Source organism: Arvicola amphibius, chromosome 4, assembly GCF_903992535.2.
Source record: "Arvicola amphibius chromosome 4, mArvAmp1.2, whole genome shotgun sequence".
Classification (NCBI taxonomy): domain Eukaryota; kingdom Metazoa; phylum Chordata; class Mammalia; order Rodentia; family Cricetidae; genus Arvicola; species Arvicola amphibius.
In genome coordinates this window covers 92245881-92271207 of record NC_052050.1, presented here as the reverse complement: position 1 = coordinate 92271207, position 25327 = coordinate 92245881, and the positions used below count along the sequence as shown (strand labels likewise).

At 49.6% G+C, this 25327-nt stretch overlaps 1 protein-coding gene across 9 annotated transcripts; it reads left to right on the top strand.

Annotated features, from left to right (window-relative positions):
* The first annotated feature begins 232 nt into the window (after positions 1–232).
* On the top strand, positions 233–24439 carry Slx4 (SLX4 structure-specific endonuclease subunit). 9 transcript variants are annotated; one of them, XM_038328097.1, is made up of 16 exons: positions 233–298; positions 2383–3091; positions 4935–5162; positions 8782–8971; positions 9711–9923; positions 11753–11955; positions 12081–12397; positions 13275–13488; positions 13823–13908; positions 14864–15013; positions 15587–15753; positions 16553–18753; positions 21819–21921; positions 22454–22633; positions 22763–22876; positions 23377–24439. In XM_038328097.1, the coding sequence occupies exons 2-16, from the start codon at positions 2740–2742 to the stop codon at positions 23726–23728; spliced, it is 5070 nt and encodes a 1689-aa protein (XP_038184025.1). In that variant the 5' UTR covers positions 233–298; positions 2383–2739; the 3' UTR covers positions 23729–24439. The 9 variants fall into 9 exon arrangements, 8 of the variants coding, with proteins under 8 accessions (XP_038184025.1, XP_038184024.1, XP_038184022.1 ...); XM_038328096.1 differs by having other exon boundaries at positions 22760–22876; XR_005285143.1 differs by lacking the exons at positions 22763–22876; positions 23377–24439 and adding an exon at positions 22119–22365 and having other exon boundaries at positions 22454–22564.
* Positions 24440–25327: the final 888 nt, after the last annotated feature.

Genomic DNA, 25327 nt, shown 5'->3' with positions numbered 1-25327 from the left:
CCCTCAACCCGAGGCTCCACAGCACTTAGAAGAATTCACGCAGCGCGCGCTGTCACCGTGCAGCCGGCAAGACGTCACCCACGGCTGGCCCCGCCTCTCGCTGTCCGGAAACGCTCGCAGCCGCACAGGAACACCGGAAAAGGACCGTCGCTCGCGCTTCAAACCCCACACCACACACATAGTCTTGCGCACGCGCAGGCTCTGCGCCTGCGCACTCGTCCTTCTCCGTTCGCAAGCCTCAGCGCGCAGGCGCAGTCCCACGGCTCTCGATTGAGAAGGAGCGGCCGCTGCGCGGGAGGTAGGAGGAGCCGGGCGTCGGGCTGGTGACCCGGTGGGGGTGTGGGGCCTGTCAGTTCCCGCGGTTTCCCCTCTCGTGCGAGGCCGGTCGGCGTCTGTCTCGTCCGTCGGCGTCCCTGGCCACTGAGTGGCAGGAGCTGTGCTCGGTAGACAGGGGCAGCGTCCCGGAGGGAGGTGGGGGACAGAGCTATGGCCATCGGACAGCCCAGCGCTCCGAACGGTGTGTCTGGCTTTAGGACCGCCAGGGCGTTTTCCCAGGCAGTCCCCCACTTGGGTCACCAGTAGAGTATGCGGGGAGGGTCCGCCCCGCCCCCCATCCATTCATTCCCTCGTCGCCTGCAGGGAGCTGGCAGTCAGGTAGGGCGCCCAGGAGGCGGAGTGCTTTGCCCTCTGGAAGCTGGCAGCCTGGTGGGGTCTTTATGTAGTTTAGTAGATATTGGTGGAGCACCTACCGGAGAGGGACGTCTTATCACTCGGTTATCAGCGGAGATGTGGGGCCTCAACACTGATGAAGTGTGAATTATGCATATCTAGCATGATAAAATTCAGTTTGCTTTTGCCGGATGTCCCAGGCCCTTGTGCCTAAACTCTCTCTCCCTGCAAACCTTTCTCTCTCCTATTGCTTTTCACTGCCACTGTATCAAACTCTTTGTAGTTCATGAATTCAACAGATAGTTGGGTACCCGAAAAGCCATAGAAATTATAAAGTAAATAAAATCTGTATCTAACTGAGGTGTTGAACTTCATTAACAGATAATTCAGTGAATAAAAACGTAGGATCATAGGACCTGAACCGCACTGCCTAGAATCTCTACCCTGCTGATTCAAAACTGTTCCTCACTTTGCTTGTGCCTGATTCCTCGATCTAAAGAAAAGATGACGGTAGATTGTAATACATAGGATTGCTGTAAGGATTAAATGAGTTAAAGATTTAAACAGTACTTTGTGTAGTGTCTGGTACACACGCAATCAGTAAGTGTTATATGCACTGCAAGTGATTATAAGCTTTGACAGATGTCGCTGTGACAACCATGTGTGACAGTACAGAATGAGGAAGGGGATAGGGGCCATTGAAGGAATAAGGGAAACCCCTAAGATTATTGCATTACTAGATTTGGAATGAATAGATTTCTGCCATTGGGTTATTTAGGGTGGTGTGTGTGTATGTATGTATGTGTGTGCACACTCGCGCGCATGTACGCAGTCGTGTGTGCAGCCAAGGTCAGATGAGAATGTTGGGTATACCGCTCTATCACTGTCAGCCTTATCCCCTCAAGACAGGGTCTCTCAGTGAAACCTGGAGCTTGGAATTTTCCAGTGGGCTGGCTGACCGACAAGTTTTGGCAATCCTGTCTCCATCTCTGCTACTCTCTGCCCAGCACTGGCCTTTTGACATGGGTCCTGGATAGTTAAACTTGGGTCCCATGCTTGTGCAGGAAGCACACTTACCCACTGAACCATCTCCCCAAATCCAGATTATTCGGTCTTGATTTCTGAACCCCAGTGCACTGTGTGCCTCAGGAAACACTCATGCCCACTGGTCCGACCTTTGGATGCAGGCAGTGTAGCGAGCCCCTGTGGACTAAGGACAGAAGAGAGTGGCCTTTGTGCTCTCCTGGGTATACAAGGACACACCCTTTATCTCTTTATTCCAGTCATTTTGCAACGTTTGGTGACAGCCTCATCATCTGAGAAAACAATAGCTGGGGGTCTGAAGCCACTATAGGGAGATGAGCTCCCTGTAATTGGGGGACATTTATTTAGTGGCATCTGGCCTTTGTTTTTCTCTAAATTTCAATAAAAAACATACTCTCAAGATACACATTTTTTTTCCTGCCTGGAGACTTTGTATTGGCAGGCTTCTAGGTGTGCCTAGAAGTGTGTGTGTGTGTGTGTGTGTGTGTGTGTGTGTGTGTGTGTGATGTGCTCTGTGCTGGGTCATACTGTGGGACAATTATACGTCTATCCAGGCTGTGCCTTGGAGATTTTCCCCATACCCTACATGCTCTTGTACCTTCCTGGAGGAAATGACATAAAATAGCAATAGCTGTCTGATTATACTTAGATGCTTTTGGTTTTCCACAGATACGAAATTAAATGAACCCATACCCTTTATCACCATGGAGATCGTGGAGAATCAGTTCACGTGTGTTCTGTCTCAGAGGCAGCAGTTGGACAGCAACATATTCTCTCCCTTGTGAACATTAACAGGGAATTTTTAAAACATGTTTAACTATGGGTTCAAACTGAAGAAAGATATTAAAGTCATTATGGAGAGGAAAGCAGTTGTGCAAAGTCTCCAAGTAAATCAGAAAGAAGAGGAGCCCTAGTGTGGTAAGACCAAAGCAGGCTTATTCATGAGTGTCTCCTCTGTGGACATGTTTCCAGATCTCTCTTCACTCCCCTAAAGACAAACCTGAAAACCTTAAAACGGGTTGAACGATGGATGAGTCAGATGATGATTTCAGAGAACTCTGTGCCAGCTTTTTCCAAAGGGTGAGAAAAAATGCAACCAAAGAAGTGTCAGGAGAAAGGAAGAAGCCGAAGACCGCCGGTAGCTCTCAGAAGAGAGGCACACTGAAAGAAACCAGTCAAGCTGCCGCCAGGAGCAAAAGCCTTCAAGGCCCTTCAGAGAAGAAACCTCGATCAGGCAGCCAGGCCTCTAGGACTAAAAAGCAAGGGGCACCCAAATCTCAAGAAGGGGTCCCAGCTCTCCCTGTGCATGGAAAGGGCGGTGTCCTTGCTCCTGCCCCACAGCCTGTGTTGTGTGAGAAAGCACAGAGCATTCAGACAGGTAACCAGCAGGGCCACTGGGACCCACTACCAGATCTGGTTCTGGAGAGCGAACCACATGATGTGTGCTCCTGTAAACCGAGGCTCAGAAAACTTGCTGTAAAAGGCCAAGTGGCATATACCTCTGATCCCAGCATTCAGGAGGCAGAGGCTGAGTGAGGCCAGCCTGGTCTACGTACTGAGTTCTGGGACAGCCATGGCTGTGTAGAGAGATCCTATCTCAAACAAAACAAAAAGTCAGAGAATAAATACTTTGTTTTTACAGATCATATAGTTTGTGCAGCAGCTGCAGTTTATGGGCTCGCCCTCTGTCACATGTCAGTATTTGAGGAAAGAAATAGTCTGTGCTTAATATGTCTTTTTTCCTTTCTCTTTTTTGTTTGTCTTTATTCCTTAGCAATACAGCATAGCAGCTATATGTGCAGCATTTACTGTGTGTTGGGTGTTATATTATCTGTACCTGAATTAAAGCACAGTAGGTGTACACAGGTTAAATGCAGATAGTGTACTTTGTTTTTGTCTTTATGGGTTTTGTTTTTGTTTTGTTTTGTTTTTGTTTTTTTTTTGGTTTTTTGAGACAGGGTTTCTCTGTGTAACAGCCCTGGCCCGCCCTAGAACTAGTTCTGTAGATCAGGCTGGCCTTGAATTCACAGAGATCCTCCTGTCTCTGTAACTTGAGTGCCGGGATTAAAGGCGTGCACCACCACCCAGTGCAAATAGTATACTTTGTAGAAAGGGCTGGAAATCCGTAAGGCTTCCTAGACTGATCTCCCTTAGGCACGGAGGCCAGCTGTTCTTAATGGCTGCTGTAGTGTGAGAGCACCTACTGGTTATGTGGACATGGACGGGTGTGGCCTTGTGACAGTATAAAACAAGGCCAGCCCTGGGACCACAGTTCGTGTGTCCCTCTGAGTTTCCTGTGAGTATGTTTAGGAGCTCTGTGCTCCGTTTGCCATTTATGAAGTTGACGTAGTCATGTCAGCCTAAAAATAATGGTGCTTTTTGTATTTTTGTGAATTAATTCTAAGGTAGGTGTGTTGGGATGGGTCAGCCAATTTGGTTAGGCTGAGGAGGCTTTTAGAGGGTGCACTACAGGTTCAGGTTCCCTGCCCTGTCACCCTTGACATCCTTAGCGTGTGCTTGATATAACTACCCTCTTCACACAGACCTGAAACCAGCCTCGCATGTGTGATGTGTTCTTCAGGCTTCTGATCTCTGTTTCTGATTCCCTCACCTTCTCTTCTGTGTCCTCAAGAACATTTTTTCTAGCGTGGTGGAGAGTCTTTCAGCAGTGGTGGTAAAGTCTGAGCCACTGGAGACCGCTGAAGGCCTGCGGAAAGCTGCCCAGGTACCCTGGGCGCTCGTACTCCCTTTGTGCAGCTGATGAAAGCCCCACATGATTTGCACCTACATATGTGCGAAATTGGCTCGTAGCTTCGGGGGTTCCTGAGTCCCCATGGAAGGCCGTAGATGAATCTCAAGTTTAAGAATTGGCCTAGAAAGAGACAAACACTTGTCATTAGTATTTCTTTAATAAGAGCTTTATTGAGGTATTACTCATATTCCATAATCTTACTCTTGAAGTGTACAGTTCAGTGTTTTTGTACGTTCAGAGTGTGCAACCACCACCGCTGCCTCCTAGCTTGAGAGTATTTGCATCACCCCTGAGCTCATCAGCAGTCACTGGGCCCAGTCTCCCGCCACTGCTGGGTCTCTTGCCACAGTGCGCGAGTGAGCAGCTCCTACTCCCGCGAGTCAGGTGAAGGCTGAACTGGCTGGTGAAGGTGTTTTGGATTTGAGTCTGACCTGAAGGACAAATGCTGTGCGTATTTTCCTCCTGCCAGAGAGCACTCCCAATGGCGGCTCCCAGCCCCTTCCGTCCTGCTTCACCACAACTGCCGTGCCAAGTCCCTCCAAACCCAGAGCCTCGGAGCTGGTTCTCCAACGGATGAAGCAGTTCAAGAGAGCAGACCCTGAGCGCTTGCGCCATGCTTCAGAAGACTCCTCCCTAAAGACCACACTGGAAGAAAATGTCCCGAGGAGCTCTCAAGCAGAGACGGTGGCAGAAAACGGTATGGTGAGCATGTTCTGCTTTCTAAGACAAGACTGTAAGGAAGGGAGACAGAAGGAGCCTGTTGGCTTCATTTCTGTACACAGGTTCCCTGTCTGATGTTTATCTCACCCCTCATTGGAGCTAGCCAAAGAACGAATATCCCTGTAAAAACTATTTATTACCTTTAATTATCCGTATGCATGTGTCTGTGTGGGGGGGTATGTACAGGGGAGTGCAGTATCTGTGGAGGTCAGAAGTGTAGGCGGAGTTTTCCTGTGTGGGCAGCTGCTCCCCAATAACCACTCAGAAACAATATTAATTGCAAATGTTCGGCCGATAGCTGAGGCTTGTTACTAGTTAACTCTTACATTTAAATTAACCCATATTTCTTATCTATGCTTTGCCACATGGCTTGGTTCCATTTCTCAGTATGGCACGCCCATCTTGCTTCTCTTTGTGTCTGCTGGCGACTCCCCAGCTTCACCCTTCTTCCTCACAGCATCCTCAGTGTGGCTCTCTCACCTAACCTTATCCTGTTCAGCTATTGACCAGTCTGCTTCTTTATTAAACCACTCTGAATGACAAATCTCCACAGTGTACAAAAGGATTACTCTACAGCACAGAAGAGTATGTTGGATCCCCGGGAGCTGGAGTTGCAGGCAGTTGTGAGCTGTCTGACATGGGTACTGGGCGGCAAACTCTGGTCCTCTGCAAGAGCACTGCACACCCATCACTGCTGAACTTTCTTTAGCTCCTAGTGTCTCACATGGTCTCACTCCCGCTTTTCCTTCCTCCCTTCTCATCCCCATTCCCCTCCTTTTATTATGAAATTATTCTTTTACAGGAAGGGTTTTTTTATTCTTTTTTTTTTTTTTTTTAACCACAGTAGGGGCTGAGGAAATGGCTGAGTGTGTAAAATGTAAACACAAGTACTTGAAATCAAATCCCCAGCATCTATGGCTGGGTGTGGTGGTGTACACTATTCCCTGACACTAGAGAGACAGACAGGCTGATCCCTGGAAAGGTAGAAAGCTCTGGCCTCCAAGCACACGCACGCACGGGCGCGCTCACACACACAATCAAAACAAAGCCGGGTGGTGGTGATTCATGCCTTTAGTCCCAACATTCAGGAGGCAGGCAGATCTCTGTGAATTCCAAGCCAACCAACCTGCTCTACAAAGTAAGTTCCAGAACAGCCAATACTTTCACATAGAAACCCTATCTCAAAAAAACAAAAAAAAAGAAGAAGAAGAAAAAAAACAAAACAAAATAACAAAAACCTAAAGAAATCTTCCTTTATGCCAATACTCTACCTTCCTAGCATTGTGACCCTTTAATACAGTTCCTCATGTTGTGTTGACCTCAACCATACAATTATTTTATTTCTATTTTATAATTAATTTTACTACTGTTACGAATTGTAATGTAAATATATGATCTGCAACCCTAAGGGGTCACGCCCCCCAGGTTGAGAAAGGTAGCGTTATGCACTCTGCCTAGATTTAACAGTTGTAACATTTAGCCACAGACATACTTTTTTGTTTTTCACATCATTTTTTTGGTCTCTTGAGACATGGTTTCTCTGTGTAACAGTCCTGGCTGTCCTGGTACTCACTATGTAGACCAGGCTGGCCTCAAACTCACAGAGATCCACCTGCCTCTGTCTCCCAAGTGCTAGGATTAAAGGCATATGCTACCACTGCCCAGGTCGTTTTTCTCATCTTAATTAGCTTCGTTCATGATTCTGGAATTGGGCAGCAGACTAGACCCAGAATGGTTCCAGATGTTCCTGCCGTATGTATTTCTCTATGCTTGCCAGTGATGTCAGTGATGGCGTGATATCATTGACACGCCACCCTTAGATTTTCTGCATTAGCACAATACCATCATTAAACCTAAATTCATAACAGTTCCCTAGTTGTCCAAGCTATCTTTTGTAGCTTGTTTTTTTCCTGAACAAAGTTCACATCCTGTGTATTGCTTTAGCTCCAATAGTGTTTTTGGGGTGGGATTCAGACAAGATTTTGCTATGTAGCTCTAGAATTCACTTTATAAACCAAGCTGGCCTTGAATTCAGGGTTAATCCTTATACCTCTAACCCCATCTCCGGTGTTAGTATTATAGGCTCAAGTGTCATACCCAGCTCTGAATAAAATCTTTTTTTGTAGAATAGTTCCCAACTTTTTTTACATTAACTTTTGAAAAGTCTAGACTAATTAATTGGCTCATAATTTGCCACATTATTTGTGGCAAATAATTATTTGTTTATTTGTTTATGCCATCATTTCGTCTCTTCCCCTGTCCCTTGTATTTTAGGTATACTGTGAGTCAGAGGTCTGACCAGCTTGGGGTTAAACGGCCTGGCCTCCACTTTTCAAAGGGGCTATGAACTCTGTGTTCCTAGAGGCTCATACTGTCAGGTGATCCTCTAAGCAGCATGGCTCTTCATCTCTGCTGAATTTGTACAGAAGGTTTAGGTAAAAGGCTCACTGGATAGAGTGCCTGTCACATCAGCATGAGGACCAGAGTCGGATCCTCAACACCCACATCATAGCTGAGCACATATGGGCCCCCCGAAATCCCAGGCCTTGGGAGACCGGTTCAGGACATCACTGGGGCCGACTGGACAGCTAGACTAGCTGAACCGATGAGCCCAGGTATAGGAAAAATCCTGCTGCACTAAGTTAAGAGTGATCAAGTAACCAGTATCAACTTGTGGCCTACACACATGTACACATATGCACATAAACATACACATATGTACACATGCTTGTGTGCTCTCTCTAAAGTAAAGGAGTAGCCAGAAACACTACTGGAGGATCCATAGCTAATAACAATGGAATCTCTGGTGCTGTATTTGCTGTCTTGACTTTGAGAGCCCAAAGGATTCTCAGCCTTGTTGAGTCTTCAGTCCTTTTGGCATGTGGTGGCAGGAAGTAATGTACACCATCCCTCTGTTTAGGAAAAAGAGGAGCTGGGTTGGAGCTGTACTTCAGTGGTACAGTTTATCATATGTGAAGTCCTGGGCTTGATCTCTAATACCACAAAAGAAATAAGGCACCAAAATGAAGCTGTGCTGCTTTTGAACTTGTGGCAGGAGTGGTCGACTGAAATAACGGCCACGACCTGGCAGAGCTCGTATTCTGTGAGATACCGCATGATATCGCATGCAAGCAGAGACTGCTGCTTCATTCCCGGCCTCCCAGACTGAATAATCACAAAAACTATGTTAGTTACAACACTGTTTGGCTAACAACTCAGGCATCTTTCTAGCTATCTCTTATATCTTAAATTAACCCATTCTATTAATCTGTGTATTGCCATGATGCTGTGATTTACCAGCAAAGGTTCTTGGTATCTTTCTCCTTCGGCAGCTACGTGATGCCAAAGCATGCATTTTAACAAGCTTCAGGTAATCTTCATGCATGCTGAAGTGTGGAAAGAGTGTTCCAAGAGTCCCCCGCCCAGTGCCCACTCTCCCTAGGCTGCACCTCTGAACAGACGTGCAGAGTGGTGCTAGGTATTAGTTTCTTGTTCTTTGCCTAGTGCCTATGATACTCGAGCTGTAGATAAGACAAAGGGGTAAAGGTACGGTGCCTGTCTGTTCTCATGGATCTGGATGCTTGCCTACTTCACAGAGTCTAAGGCCAGGCTCCATGCCACAGACAGCGATGCTGCTATGGCCCTGGCCTTACAGCAGGAGTTCAGAAAGGAGGAAGCATCTTCACGTCATGACAGCTTGGAAGAGAAGGGGTTGTTCTTCTGCCAAATGTGTCAGAAAAACCTCTCTGCAATGAATGTGACCCGGAGGGAGCAACATGTGAACAGGTAGGAGCAGCAAGGGCTGTCCCAGTTCCAGGACACCTGATAGCATCAGTGGGAGTGTTGACACCTTTCAGGAGGACAGCACCTCAGTTTCGTTAATGTACCCCTCTTCCTAAGCACCCGCTGAGATACAAGCCCCATGCTGTCTTTCATCCACTTGAAGGGCACAAGTCCTTGGCTTTTGTGCACATGTGGCCTCCGTCTGTTTTGGATTACTTCATCACCTCCAAAGGGAGCGTCCTCCCCCTTGGAAGTCACTGTGCTGCCCCCTTCCTCATCCTTCTAACAGCTGCTTCCTGTGCACTCACGTGTGTAGAACCCACAGTGTCTGTCCTGTGTCCACCCTGCACTTACCCATGTTTGCGGAGCTCGCCTCTGTGTATCAGAGGGTCGCCCTCCAGCACCGCTCTGTCTATGGCTGAACAGTGAGCCATGGTGTGACCCGAGGGTTTCCACCTCGTGGCTTTTATAGGAGCGCTGCTGTGAACACACAGTTCATGGATTTGTTTGAACACTTGTTTTCATTTCCTTGAGACTTATACTTGGGAGTGAAATTGTTGGACTGTGAGGTAAGTCTCAGTTTCTTCAGGCACCTTTGCTCACACACATCTAAAGCTCATGTCTGAGGCTGACTTCCAGAAGACATGCAGCATCAGCTCTGGAGAACGTTGATGTGGATGAAGCACTTGCTGTAGTCCATGTTACTTGAGAGGGTTGTTTTGTGTTTACTGACTTCCTGCAGATGCCTTGATGAGGCAGAAAAGGCACTGAGACCTGCTCTACCTCAGATCCCTGATTGCCCAATATGTGGTAAACCATTCCTCACCTCCAAGAGCCGAGCGAGTCACTTGAAGCAGTGTGCAGTGAAGATGGAGGTGGGTCCCCAGCTCCTGCTCCAGGCTGTGAGGCTACAGACCGCTCAGTCCGAGGGGGGCAGCAGCCCTCCAGTACCCAGGTAAGACAGGTGAAGGAGCCAAATAATGGTCTTTTCCTCCAGTTAGACTTTCCCTGAAGAACTGCTTACAGTGTTAGGGAGAACCAGCTCTCTCTTGCATTCTGGAATGAAACGATTCAGGAAATCGAGCATGGTCAAGAAAGGATTAAGGAGCACAAGGATTTTGTATGCATGTGGAATCACCTATGCAAAGAATTGCTACTGCTCTCTTGATCCTTTCTCCAGTGTTGCCAGTCCCACAATCCTGCAGTGACCACTCCAGAGCGTCTGAGAGTTTGGTATTTGCTTTACTTCCCTGTTTCGGTTGTGCAGCATGCCTCATTCTTTCTGAAATGTAGCTGCATTTCCATACTGTTAATCAGATTGTTCAGCCCCGTCCAGAGTTGACTAGGCAGAACCTCAAGACTGTCTTATTCTGAGAATCCGTTAGAATGGTTTTTGTTCATACTCACCCCACTCTTTCCCCTAGGAATGTATTTTTTGAATTGCATGAATTGATGCTTATGTATTAAAACAGGAGACTCCCCTAGCACCTGGGAAGCCATCCTCAGCATGCAGGTGCCAGGGATGCAAGCAGCAGGGGACCAGCTCTGTCCCCTGTTCCTGAGCTGAGTGCATCTAAGTTGACCCCAACTTGACAGACACATGGGTTATCAGCTGCTGGGCTGGGCCACAGCTGAGATCCAGTGGGCAGAGAGGGTTCTCCAGCCAGGGAGTCCACCTATATTAGTACATCCATACTAGCACTGTAGGGCAGAAAGACTTGAGGCCTTAGAATCTAATCTATTGCTTGTATCACAGATTAAACATACATGCTTTTAAAATACCTCCAAATAGTGAAACTAGATTTACATGGTCCTTCTAGAGGTTATGGGAACTGAACATCCTCAGGGGACTTCAGACCTTTCCTAAGGGGGCTTTGAACGTTCCTGTGCTGAGACCAAGCCAAGGTATTTGGACTTTGGAATAGTCAGCACTTCATGGCTAGAGCACCATGCTGGTCTGAGTGTCTTCTTGCTTTCCTCACTCCTTCCTTGATTTCTCCAAGCCCGAGCCCTGTCTGTGGCACAGGTACAGACAGCATCAGGGCTGCTCTGCATGCCTATTTCTTGGTAGCTGGCTGGTGCCTCTATCTTGCCTATGGTTAGCTGAGTTAGGAATTGCTTACATATTTCAAGACCACACCTAAGAATCTCTGTCAGATGAGCTTTTGCAAAGGCCTGAGTTGTGTCGCCAGCAGCAGGGCCGGCTCTCCAGAGCTGCTCCCTAACACACCTCTTCCTTGCCCAGTTACTGGGGCTCACTCAGACAGTAGATTTTTCTTTCCAGCCAAAGAAGCCTTCACACAAGCCTTCTGTAAGGCAGACAGGGGTCAGCTCTTAGGGCAGCTGCTTCGTGGCACCAGAGACTGGAGGCCTTGTTGTTTGGCCTTGGATAGAGGTGCTGCTGTCCTTCTCCTGAAGGAGGGACAGGATCCGTGCAACCAGGACTGCCCTGGGAGCATCTGAAGTTTCAGTGGGCAGAACTTGTTCGCTACAGAGAGCCTACTTGGATCTTTAGACCACGAGGGTTTAGCCACATCCAGGTGTTTAGGTACCATTGATGGCCAAGAAAGAGCCCGGGCCCTCCAGTGTATGGACTGTGCTAAATTTATAGGTTTGGGCCGAATGAGCTCACAACAAATAAAATCAGCACAGTGAAAGCCCAAGCAATTGTTGGCTCATGCAATGGGGCAGACACATCCATCTCTTTTGTTTCCTGTAAGATTAAAGAGGCCCAGAATCAGAGGCACTCGCTGACCTTTGTCTGTGGTTATCTTTTAACTTCAGCAACCATGTTGGAGGTTTGAAACGGAAAGGAGCCACCATCAAGAAGGAGCCACAGAAGAGGCGGAAGGCCAGTAAGCCCGAGGCTCCATCTGAAGATGTGCTGGTGGCCATGGCTCTGTCTCGCTCTGAGATGGAGCAGTGTTCAGTTGTGCCCCCACTCAGACTGGAAAATGCTTTTTCTCAGAAGATACGGCTAGGAGCAGGTACATGTGGCTGGGGCAGAGGCCTGGGGAGAGCTTGGTGCCTGGTTGCTGGGTGAGAGTTATGGCAGCTGCTGGGATGAACGGTCAGAGCCCCTTCTGACTGAGCCACTTCTGTTTCTCTCTAGAGAAGAAAAGTCGCAGGAAGAAACCCCCAGTGTGTCCCCCACAGTTGTTAACTCAGGACTTTGAGACCACAAGTAGACAGATTGAGGATCGCGTCGCCCAGCTCCTTTCAGAGGAAGTAGAACTATCCTGTACCCCGCCACTTCCTGCCAGCAAGATTTTAAAGGAAGAATTGGGGCATGCAGGCTGGCGTCTGCAGCTGCCTGCAGGAAAGCGGAATTTTCTGTGGGAGTGCAGTGCCCTCACAGGAGCCTGGGCTGAGGAGTCTTTCTATACAGCAGGCTTGGTCCCTCCAGTGGTGTCCCCACAGCCTCCCAAGGTGAGCCTGCTCCTCATAACACACATGGGTGAGCTTTGGAGAGAGGCAGATAGTCCAGAAATGTAACCAGATATTGGGGCTGGATGAGGAGAAGTCCAGTAGATAGAACGGGGAGGAAGCAGCAGAGCATTGGCTGTGCCTCATGTCTCACAGTAGCAGCTTGGCAGCGCTTCTGCTGAGAAAAAGGACTTTGTTTCCCTACATTTAGAACATTGCTAGAAAGCTTGTTTAAAAGGTGAAGTCCAGGTCTACCCATGTCCAGCTATTAACTCTGAGATAGAGCCTTGGAACCTATGTCCTGAACACATGCTTGAGACAGTTCTGTTGAAGGTGGTCCTGCATTGGTCCAGCCTTGGAACCTATGTCCTGAACACATGCTTGAGACAGTTCTGTTGAAGGTGGTCCTGCATTGGTCCAGCCTTGGAACCTATGTCCTGAACACATGCTTGAGACAGTTCTGTTGAAGGTGGTCCTGCATTGGTCCAGCCTTGGAACCTAGGTCCTGAACACATGCTTGAGACAGTTCTGTTGAAGGTGGTCCTGCATTGGTCCAGCCTTGGAACCTAGGTCCTGAACACATGCTTGAGACAGTTCTGTTGAAGGTGGTCCTGCATTGGTCCAGCCTTGGCCATGTGAACGACATGACATGGGCTGCCAGTTTCTGCCAACCCTTCTTCTGTACACTTAGAGGCACCAGGTAGACCTGAGCCGTGACAAAAGCTGCCAACACTGCAGGTTCCTGGGCTGCTCCTGACTGTGACTGGTCTCCCTTAAGGGCCCTGTCCTATCTGCAGCTTTAGATGTAGCTGTGCATGTGTAGGGTGGCTGCAGCAGAACATGTCGGTGACAATAACCAGTCATTTTGAACTTCCTTCAGGAGCATGAGGTGTCACTGGAGCTGCCTAAGCAGCGAGAACCAAGTACTCAAAGGCCCCCTGCTTCCCACAGCAGCCCTCCCATAAGCCACAGCCCCAAGAGCCAGCTGCTGTCCTCCAGTCAGAGGGAGCACCAAGCTCTTCAGGATCTTGTGGACTTGGCAGAGGAGGGGATGAGCACCAGCCCATGGTCCAGCAGTCTAGAAGCACCCACAGGTGAGACGCTGGGTGGGGTGTGGGGTGGCCCTGGCACATGGGCTGCTGCGAGGCTGTGCTCGTCTCAGCTCAGTGTCTGTCCTCGGACGTGGGTGTGATGCAGAGCGGTCGTGTGTCTCACCATCTTTCCTAAACTCCAGCCAAAGACGGAGCTGCTTGGGCCAATCTTGTCTGTTTTACAATCCTACTTCTCTGTCAGGGAGATGGGTAGAAATAATTGGGGGAGGGTTACTTTAAGTGAAGATATTCTCAAATAATGTGTCCAGCCAAGCCTAGGATTGACACTGCCTGCTTGGGAGGTGACATCCCTTTAATCTATAAATCTGTCTCTCAGGGTTGGACTTGGAACCCAACAGCCTTCCACTGACTGGGTTTGTCCTGCCATCCAAGAAGAGCCTTCAGAGGAGTGACCACGCCTCCGTAAGAATGAAGACTTCTATGTTGCAAATTAACCTGTCAGTTCAGCCCTGGCTCTGTGGTCTAGTTCCCAAATAACATATCTTGACAACCCTTGGTGGGGCTGAGTCCCAAGCCTCCTCTCTCCCTCATGGGTCATTGCTCTGCTTGGACACTGTGGGTGTCCTCAGCAGCCAGTTCTCAGAGCCAGCTTTGTTGAGGAGTCCAGAGATCATTGGCTCCCTAAGTGACTGCCTCATTCAGGCATCTGTTCTATATGTTTGTTTTTTAGTGATTTTCTTCATTCATTAGGAACTCACTGTGCCTCTTCTGTATGGATTATGAGGTGGCCTCCAACTAATAACCCAGTATATTTTTGTTGGTAATGAATGGCATTGGAAGATGGGTATTTCATAAGGACCTTTTTTCTTATTTAAATTTTATTTTATTTTTTTTATTTATTTTTTTGAGACAGGGTTTCTTGTAGCTTTGTAGCCTGTCCTGGAACTCACTCTGTAGACCAGGCTGGCCTCAGACTCATAGAGACCCACCTACCTCTGCCTCCCGAGTGCTGTGCTTAAAGGTGTGCATCACCGCCATGGTCATAAGGACCTTCTTATGCAGAGGACCATCTTGGTGATGTTCCTGCATGTAGCTAGGAAGTGTTGGGTACCAGAACAGATTGGGCTCGGGGTCCTGGTCCTTTACGTCAGGCTCCTCTGAGAACCAGGTATCCTGGTGTGTACATGCTTATGAGCTGTGAAGATGTCTGCCTACCACTTCCTCTTACCATAGGTCAGGGAACACACTGTAGTAGACAACCTGAGAAAGAAACTAGAGACCTCATGTGCACCTCCTGGGGAGGAAAGCATGGCCCTGGCCCTGGCCCTTGGTCTTCCCTGACACACCTCTCAATGTGTGAGCTCTCTCAGCAAGCAGTGAGCGAGCTAACAACTCTCTTTTCCTCCTCCTGTTCCAGCTCTGCTCCCTTGGGTTGCTGGTGTCTGACTTTGGGACAATGGTCAATAATCCACACCTGAGTGATGTCCAGTTCCAGATTGACAGCGGAGAGGTGTTTTATGCCCACAAGTTTGTTCTCTATGCCCGATGCCCCCTTCTTATTCAACATGTAAGTACACAGGGTGCTGGCAGCCTGCTTCCTCTCCCTCCTTTTTTAGAAAGAAAGTTTTCCGTCTTCCTTTACTAGTATTTGCATTGTTGTGGAATCTCCCTCCCTCCCCCTCCCTCCCCCCCCTCTCTCTCGGAACTTGGGACCCTTTGCCTCAGTCTCCTAAATGTTGAGATTATGAGCTTGAGCCCCCACATGGGAATCCAGCAGACCACTCAGTCTTCGTCAGAAAGTTCTAGACACAGGAGTGTCCAACCTTTAGTGCTGCAGTATGATATTATCGTCTGCAAAGGCATTGGGCCATATTCGTCTTTATCCTGAGACTCATGCAACCCACAGGCCCAAGTCAGACATGCTTAGAGTACATGATACATCTGTCAAGGGGAAACTAAAGTGTTCCTTAGACATCCATCCCCATATGATTTTGGAAACAAAGGTCCAGACTATAGAATCTGGTAAGAAAATACGTAAGACTGCCCCCCACCCCCAGGATCTCAGGCTGTCTGAGAGGCTAAAGATGGACCATTGTTCACTCCAGGCTATAATAAATCTCTGTGTTTTCCCTGCCTTCAGGTAAACGCTGAAGGCTTCTCTGCTGTGGAGGACGGGGATCTGACCCAGCGCATCCTGCTGAATGATGTGAGCTCTGAGGCTGCCCTGGCATTTCTGAACTATCTCTACATGGCAGACACTGACATGCCTCCCAGCCTGGCTCATGAACTGCGTGCCCTGGCCCTCAGGTTGGGACTGTACTTTGCACACACTCCACAGCCTTTAGAGTTGGTGACATGAATTGGGAGATTGACAGCTCATGCATGGCAGGGTTGTCAAAAGGCCAGGGCTGAGCCTATAAAAATGTCATTATATCTTTTAATCCCAAGTTGCCCCAGCCACAGTCCTGAGCAGGACATGATAGTTGGTTAGAGTGGATGCTTGCAGGGGTACGAAGAGCTGGATGGGGAAAATTATACTTGGCATGGTGAGATGGAAGGCTCTGGCCTCAGCACCCTTAGACACACATAGCATGCAGCTCCTTGATTGTCCCCCATGAGAGTTTCCCAGCATCAGGCAGGCATCCTTCCTTCTGACAGAGCTGAAAACCTCTGGGTAAAGCCTCACCCCTCCCAGGCTGTGTGAATCCCTGGGTGCCCTTCGGAAAAGGAACAACAGCTCAGCAATGGGGGTTTGAGTTGCACTGACTGGGCTTCGGAGCCTTCTGATGGGCGGGCAGCCGGCCTGCCAACAGTTCTGCCCACTGTGGTTGGGTCTCGAGTGACCTTCAGTGCTGCCTGGTTTTGTAGCCATAGCAGCTCCTGTGATCGCCAGCTCAGCCTGACACTCCTCCACTTTGTCACCAGTGGAGTTAAGGCACCATAGGTGCTATCTAGAGCTATAACCAGGTGTGTTCCTGCACAAGGGGAAAGGCCACGAGAGAAACATCCTGGTACCTCCTCATGAGAGCTGCTCCGGCTACCAGTCCAGGTGCCAGCAAGGCCGCCTCTGTACAGAGCGGTGATAATTCAGTGTCTCCTCTTGCAGGTTTGGTGTGAGTGACCTTGTTCAGCTGTGTGAACAAGTGCCTGTCGTGACAGACTTGGAGGGAGAGCAGCAGGAGGAGAAGGAAAACGAGAACTGCAGAAGCAGAGCTGAGAACTTCCAAGAACTCTTGAGGTCAGTGTGGGCAGATGAGGAGGAGGAAGCAGAGACTTTGGTGAAGCCTGAGCTCTGTGAAGAAGATGGAGAAAACGTGAATGAGGCAGAAATGGAAGAAATTTATGAATTCGCAGCCACTCAGAGAAAGCTGCTCCAGGCAGGAAGCACGGCAGACACAGATGAGGACACAGTCCGGCTCGGGGAGGACAGTCCAGGTTCTGAGCCTTCCCTGGCAGGTGCTCAGAGTAGCAGGCAGACAGGACAGATGGAGTCATCTGGGCCAGTCAGCTGGGAAAAGGAAAGAGATTCCCTTCCACCCCAGGGCCAGTGCTTGGACTGGACAGGGAAAGCAGGGACCCAGGAGGCACTAAAGGAAGCAGCTGGCCAGCCTAGCTCCTGTAGCCCTTCTGAGAGCCACCAGCTGAGGAGTAGAGAGTGCTCACCTTTGCTCCCAGCCAAGGCCCATGATGACAAACAGCTCTTTGCATCAACTCAAAGAGAACCATCTGGGCTGCCCAGAATGACAGCTGGTCACGAAGAGCCGAGTGACAGTGCCAGGGAAAGGCAGGCAGAGGTGGCCCGTTCCCCCTGCTTCCTCCTGTCACAGCCTCCTGTAGGTGGAAGTCCCAGCCAGTCACGGCTTCACTCATATCCCACAAGCAGTTTATCCCCGTCGGCGCCCCGGCCTCGCAGTAGCATTTCCAAGGCGGCATCCCCGAGCTCACTGTCTCCAGTTACACCAGCTAAGCAGAGAAGGGACAGCACCATTCTCACATTACTGAGAGAACCAGGCCACCAGAAGGGTAAACGAGGTAGCTCCATGTTGGGATGCAGAAATAGGGGCATCCTGATTTCCCCGGCAAAGTCTCCTCCCATTGACTTGACCCAGTCAGCCCCTGATCCCTTGAGTCCCAGGACCCAGGATCCTTCGTGTCATGTGAAGAAAGAGGATGAGGTTATCCTTTTACTGGATTCGGACGAGGAGCTGGAACTAGAGCACACCAAGACAGAGTTAGCTTCTAAGGAGTCCCCAGGAGGAAGGACACTTCTAGATGTTAGCCCCAAGTCCCCTGAACTGTTTTCAGTCATCGATGTCGATGAAGATCAAGAGCATTCCCAAAGCCCACCAAAGAGAGAAGCCGGGCTCCACAGGGAAGAGGGACAGCGGGAGCATCAGTCTGCTCTGGGAAGCAGAGAGATCCCCTGGCTGTTCTGCAGTCAGAAGAACAGCCTGGACGAGGGCAGCTCTACAGACACCTCCTGGCTGGTGCCTGCCACTCCGGGGGCCTGCAAGAGTCGTGATTGCTCATCACAGACCCAAATCTTAAGCCTTAAGAGCAGGAACCTGCCAGATGAGACTGCTCAGCACACACCCAGACCATCCATAGACCGCAGGACTGTGCAGGAAGCAGCCCAGAAGTTCTCCGTGATCGTGCCCTATAAACTGCCCGTGACTCAGGGAGCTCCTGAGAGTGGGCGGCGGGGCTGCAGAAGCCCTTCCCATCCATACTCCAGGTGCCACAAGCCTTCTTTACAGTCCTCGTGTCCTGCCCCTGATCTTACCAAGTGGCCCCAGAAACACTCATCACCAAGGCCATGCCTGCCAAACCAGGCCACAGCTGATGAAGTAGTAGAAGTTGGGGACAGTGACGATGAGCAGGAGGTGGCTTCCCGTCAAGGAAACAGCAGCCCTGTGCTAGATGGTGACCCCCCAGTTCCCATGGGTGACTACTGTTGGCATGATGAGCCTCTCTCACCAATTCCAATTGACCACTTGAATCTGGAGCGGACTGGCCCCCTGACCACAAGCAGTCCCAGCCATCAGTCCCAGGAGGCGCTGCGTGGTGATGACTGCCACTCTGTAGGACTCCTGGGCAGCACCCCCATTCGAGGAAGCTCTGGGGCCCTGAGAGAGTCTCAAGAGCAGTCTTCACGGGCTGCCTCTCCAGGGAGCAGCAAACTGAGTTTCATGAGCCCAGCTCTGTGGGACGACTGGGACGAGGAAGAGCAACACTCTCCAGAGGCCTCAGCGGTGGCCCAAATGCTGAGTGCCGGAGCTCTGAAGCCAGACAGTCCAGAGACACCAAGTGAGTGCTGTGAGGCCTGAGAGGTCTCCTTTACTCTTTACACTAATGGAGGGGGGAAGTCTGGGGAGGAGAGCTGGCCTAGCAGTGCTGAAGGACTTGCTCATCTGGGCAAGACCTCTCCTCTGATCCCCCAGACTCCTACAGAATAGAAGGAGAAGTGGCTGCTCCCTAGGATAGACTTCACAGTCAGCAAGTCAGCATTCCCTAAGCCTGCCCGTATCTCAACTAATGCACTTAGTAAAGTCCCTTTCTGTGAGCTCACTTCCACGACCAGCAGCCAGAGGCGACAGCTGTACCTAAGATGGGCAAGGTGTGGTTCCCTAAAAAGTTCGGTGATGGGCTAAGGCTACAGCTCAGTGGTGGTGTGCATGGGTCCCTTAAATCTAATCCTGTCTCAGCTTCCAAGCTGAGGATTGCAAGTATGAATGTCTACTGCAGCTCGTGAGCAGGTGGAGTTCTGTTGTTTGCCCCAGGCTGTCTTGGGAGTTGAAGCAATACTTTGACCTAAATTTCTCAGTTTTGCATCACCTGGCATCTCCATTAATTTTTTAAAATTTTTTATTTTATGGTCTTTCAAAACAGGGTCTCTTGTAGCCTTAGTTGTCCTGGAGCTCAACCTGTAGACCAGGATGATCTCAAACTCACAGAGATCTGCCTGTCTCTGCCTTCTAAGTGCTGGGACTAAAAACATGCAACACCACTGCCTCGTTCCCCCAAAGCATTTTCTTAATGTAGAAGATATTCCTTTTTTTTTTACATTTTTATTGATATTTATTGAGCACTACATTTTTCTCTGCTCCCCTGCCTGCTCCCCTCCCTCTTCAATCCTCCCCTAAGGTCCCCATGCTCCCAATTTACTCAGGAGATCTTGTCTTTTTCTACTTTCTACTTCCCATGTAGATTAGATCTATGTAAGTCTCTCTTAGGGTCATCATTGTTGTCTAAGTTCTCTGGGATTGTGGTTTGTAGGCTGGCTTTCTTCACTTTATGTTTAAAAACCACCTATGAGTGAGTACATGTGATAATTGTCTTTCTGTGTCTGGATTACCTCACTCAAAATAATGTTTTCTAGCTCCATCCATTTTCCTGCAAAATTCAAGATGTCGTTATTTTTTTTTGCTATGTAGTTCTCCATTGTGTAAATGTAGCACATTTTCCTTATTCATTCTTCGATCAAGGGGCATTTAGGTTGTTTCCAGGTTCTGGCTATGACAAACAAAGCTGCTATGAACATAGTTGAGCACATGTCCTTGTGGCATGATTGAGCATTCTTTGGATATATATAACCAAAAGTGGTATCACTGGGTCTTGAGGAAGGTTGTTTCCTAACTTTCTGAGAAATCACCACACTGACATCCAAAGTGGCTGTACCAGCTTGCATTCCCACCAGCAATGCAGAAGTGTTCCCTTTTCCCCACAACCTCTCCAGCATAAGTTGTCATCAGTGTTTTTGGTCTTGGCTATTCTTACAGGTGTAAGATGGAATCTCAGAGTTGTTTTGATTTATTTGCATTTCTCTGATGACTAAGGATGTTGAACATTTCCTTAAGTGTCTTTCAGCCATTTTAGATTCCTGCTGAGAGTTCTCTGTTTAGGTCTGTACTCCATTTTTTTTTTATCGGATTATGTGATTTTTTGGTGTCCAATTTCTTGAGTTCTTTGTATATTTTGGAGATCAGACCTCTGTCTGATGTGGGGTTGGTGAAGATCTTTTCCCATTCTGTAGGCTGTCGTTTTGTTTTGTTGACCGTGTCCTTTGTTTTACAGAAGCTTTTCAGTTTCAGGAGGTCCCGTTTATTAATTGTTTCTCTCAGTGTCTGTGCTGTTCCCCCAAAGCATTTTTATCTTTTTTTTTTAAAACAAATTTAATTTTATGTGCATTGGTGTGAAGGTATCAGATCCCCTGGACCTGGAGTTATAGACAGTTGTGAGCTGCCATGTGGGTGCTGGGAATTGAACCTGTGTCCGCTGGAGGAACAGCTAGTGCTCCTAGCTGCTGAGCCATCTCTCACCTACCCCACCCCCAAAGGCATTTTTAAGGGGATTCATACAATGTATGGTTTTTCATAACTGGCTTCTTAGCACAAGTTTTTCAAGATTCTGCTGTGCTTCATATATTGCATCTGAATACTATATCCATTCACCATTAGTGGACATTTGAGTTGTTAGGAGTAATCCTGCTTTGTGTAGACATAATCTTCATTTCTGGTAGTTAGGTCCAGGACTGCTGGATCATAGGGTAGCGGTGGTTAGCATTTTGAGGAACTGCCACATTTTCCCCAAGAGGCTGCTTCATTGTATTCCCCTACCCAGAAATGCGTGAGGTGGGTGCTCCAGCTCTCCCTGTTCCCGCCAGCACCGTCTGTGCTTCCATCCTAGGGGCTGCTAAGTGCAATTGTACTGTAGTTTTGATGTCTGATGGCACGTGATGCTGGGCATCTTTTATGTATTTAGTGGATGTTTGTATATCTTCTTTGGAGAGTCGCTTGCCCCAATCATTTGTTTATTTATAATTATATTGTATTTTTCCTTTATGTATTGTGTGTGTGCACATGCATGCAGAGGTCAGGAGACGACCCCGTGTTAGTCCTCTCCTTTCAGTGTGGCGTCTGGGGATGAACTCAGGTCATCAGGCTCGGGGTGGGCGCCACTGTCCACTCACTGAGCCATTGCAGCAGCCTGCGTGATCTTTTCCTTGTTGAACCAGGAGGTTCTGATGGCTAAGCGTGAGAGCTGTCAGTGCTGCCGATCATCTGATGCCGTCACTGCTGGTCAGGCTGCTCTTTCACAGTAGGTTAGATCGTGTGCTGGGCTGTTGTTCCCAGAGGCCCCCAGAGCCTGTCCCCCAACACTGGTGTTGCAGACATGGCATGGTTCCTCACAGTTGCTCTCTACTCCTCCCAATGGGAAGATACAACTCCAAATGGCGATGGTGCCGTTAATGCTGTCCTGGAGCACAGTGTCGATTGGGGTCTGTCACTTCCCATGTGACACTTCCAGGGCAAGAAGTGGGAGCAAATCCATGCCTCTCATGCTAATACCTGTGCTTCTCATGTTTTATCCAGAAGGTGCTAATCGGAAAAAGAACTTGCCCCCCAAAGTGCCTATAACTCCAATGCCAAGGTATTCAATCATGGAGACCCCAGTGCTGAAGAAAGAGCTGGACAGGTTGGTAGTGTTCCTCCAGGCTTCCGCTTCTGTGGTCTGCTGTGAGTAACCAGGCCCGGGAAGTAGAATGACGCAGCACCCTTCAGGTCTGGGAGATGAGCTGGCCCTGAGCCTGGGAGGGAGGTCCTGCAGGCTGCTCTGCCCAGGGCATGGTTGTTTGAGTGGGTGGGTGCTGGGCTTTTCTTCTCTTCCACCAGATCTGAGCTCAAGAAACTAACGCATGGAGCTCCTGCGGGTTATCCTGGGAAATAGGTCTCCATGGTCCATACTGGTAGACATGGGCCCTAGCCATGCCATCCAAGTAAGGAGACTTCATGTTCTAAAACAATGTGAAAAATACTGCTCTTCAGCTTGGGTGCCTGGTGAAGTGGCTGCTTCCACCACTGCTGAGAACACTCTGGGTCTCTTCAGCGTGGATGTCCTTTAGAGCAAGCTCAGCTGGCAGTAAGGTTTCCATCCAATGGAGCTGTGCCTTGCTCTGCAGAAATGGCTGCACCGTTGGACCCTGAAGTCCACCTCTTCCCACATGCAGGTTTGGAGTCCGTGCTCTGCCCAAACGCCAGATGGTTCTAAAACTGAAGGAGATTTTCCAGTACACTCACCAGACGCTGGAGTCAGACTCGGAGCATGAACTCCAGTCCTCCCAGCCACCGTGCAGCCCGGAGGTCCCTTGTAGCCAGGCGTCTACTGCTGATACCTACAAGCCTTCAAGGTCAGGAGGCTACACCCAGATCAAAGCCACTGCAGGTCTGGGGGCTCAAAGAGCCAAGGGTTCCACTAAGAGCAAGAGCCCTCAGCATCGAAAGAAACAGCGCGGTGAAAGTGTTTCCCACCCAAGCAGGTTGCCAGCTGGGGAGCCGCCTGTGGGTCCTGTTGGGGACGCCCTGCTCCCAGCCTCCCAGGAGTCCGTGGCCACCTCTGTGGATGGCAGTGACAACTCCTTTAGCTCTCACAGGTAATGGTCATACATGTGTCCTTTGAACGGTGGGTGTGAGAGGGCATTAGGGACACTTAATGGCCAGTGTCCAAAATCCCATTGATTTCTGGGCCTCTGTAGGAAGCCCACACGGTTTAAAGGTTCACTCCTTGAGTCCCTACAGGCCTTTGAAACCCTGTAACTTCCTTTTATGCTAGAGCTTTCGGGCTCAGAGGGGATCCGACCTAGACTGGGCCAGCCAGAAATCCTGACACCACAGACCTTGGGGACACTGTCAGGAGTCCTGTCACATGCGAGGCTCAGCAGAGCCCCGAAACACTCTTCCCTCAAAGGGGCTCCGGGCCATAGGGCTATAGAGAGAGGGGGGGCTCCGGGCCATAGGGCTGTAGAGGGGGGGCTCCGGGCCCTAGGGCTGGAGAGGGGGGGGCTCCGGGCCGTAGGGCTGTAGAGAGAGGGGGGGCTCCAGCTGTAGGGCTGTAGAGAGAGGGTGCCCAGGTCTGTTCGTCTGTTCGTTTCAGTTCCTCCTGTGGTTTTGGAGCTGCCTTGGAGTCTGCAGGTGAAGACAAGGACGATGAGGAGGGGGTCAGTGCATCACAGGTTGCCCGCCAGACCGCAGACACAGAGGAGGCAGTGAGACGCTACATCTGCTCCACGCCTGCCCTGTACAGGAAGGTGCTGACATACCAGCCTCTCGAGCTGGCTGAACTACAGGCTGAGCTGAAGCAGGAGGGCATTCCTGTGGCCATGGGCAAGCTGCTGGACATCCTCGATGCCCAGTGCATCACCTTCACAACTGCTGCAGCCCGGAAGGAGAAGCTGAAACAGAGGAGACGGCAGCCCCTGGGCAGGAAGAGAAAGGACCAGAAATGACAGGCTTTCACCTCAGTAGCTACCTGCCAGAGGGTCTCGCAGGTATGTCTCAGGACAGCAGCCTGTGTCTCTGGAAGTGACATCCCCAGCATACTATCTGCTCTGTGTCGCCCCTGGATTTAGAGCCAGGTCCTCCGTCCCCCCGACAGTCAGTATCAGTATTCCCCCCTTTGACTCAAGCAGGATCCCCATCTTATGTGTTCCTGAGAGGCAGTGGGCCATACATACCAGCTGACCAGGGCAAGACCCACGCCTTCTTCTCTTGCCGTTCTATGTCCACTACACCCAAGCACAGCTGTCCTGGTAACATAATCTGGGATGAGCATCAGGCCCAGCCTGCCTTCTCAGCATTCAGACCAACCCAGACACCCCAGGGCAGCCAGCACCACCACAGCACAGATGCTCTTGTGACCTGACGCCTGCCCAGACCCTTGTCAATGTCACCAGCATTCTCTAAACAGGACTATGAATAGGGCCCAGCACAACGTGAAGACCCCCAAAGTAAGCATGTTGTTTGTGGGTTCCTCCCATGTGTGTTAAACCTCTGACCCAGAAGCATTATGGGCCCTGGGGAGGGCCAAAAAACCAGATGTTTGGGTTCCCGTAGCCTGTGAATGTCCTTGTCTGTTTTAAATACCGTGAAGTTGTTTTATATGAGTGCAATAAAAGCAAGGCTTTATTTAAAATAAATACTAAGTAAATAAACCTAGATGTTCCTCTCTGCGAAATTTATGAGAACACGGTGACTTGAGCCCGACTGCCCTGCTGCCCCCCAGCGCCTTTGCACATACTCTTACCCTGGGTGCCAGGGCTGCTCATTGCCCGTTTATCTCCAGTGCTAGGTAACAGGCATAGGACTCAGTTCTTGCTTGTACATCCACTGTCCCTCTGTTCACACTGGTGGTGCCCTCACAGGCATTAAACTGCAGCTGCTCAGGGAAACAGACCAGGGACACATGCAAGTGGCAGGCTGGTCCTGACGGACCTACTGGTCAGCTTTGCCTTGTCAACACAGTGCGTGTGCAGTGCTGATCTCCAACCATGCCGGACCACAGGAAGACCAGCCAGCGTTCTTTAGGAGCTGGGACGTGGCTTGGCGATCGAGCACCTACCTGCCTGGCATGCCTAAGGCTCTGGGCTCAGTTCTCGGCACTGCAACAAGGAGGTGAAGCACCCTTGGGCCCTTAGGCCAACATCAAGGACAGAGTCCTGGAAAAGGTCTATGAGCTGACTGTAGAGGCCAGCAGTTTAAAGAGGTGAAAATGAAGCTTTGTGTTGTGAGATGTTTTACTCTTGGCTTTTTGAAGGGCCCACCACTCCGCTCCCAAATAAATCACACATAGAGGCTTGTTCTTAGTTATAAATGTCTGGCCTTAGCTTGACTTGTTTTTTTGACAGCTTTTCTTAAATTATACCAACTTGCCAGGCAGTGGTGGTGAACACCTTTAATCCCAGCATTCAGGAGGCAGAGGCAGGTGGATCTCAGTGAGTTTGAGGCTAGCCTTGTCTACAGAGCGAGTTCCAGGGCAGGCGCCAAAGTTACAGAGAAACCCTGTCTCGAAAAAGAAAAAACAAAATGAAGAGGTGAGGTTGTCTTGA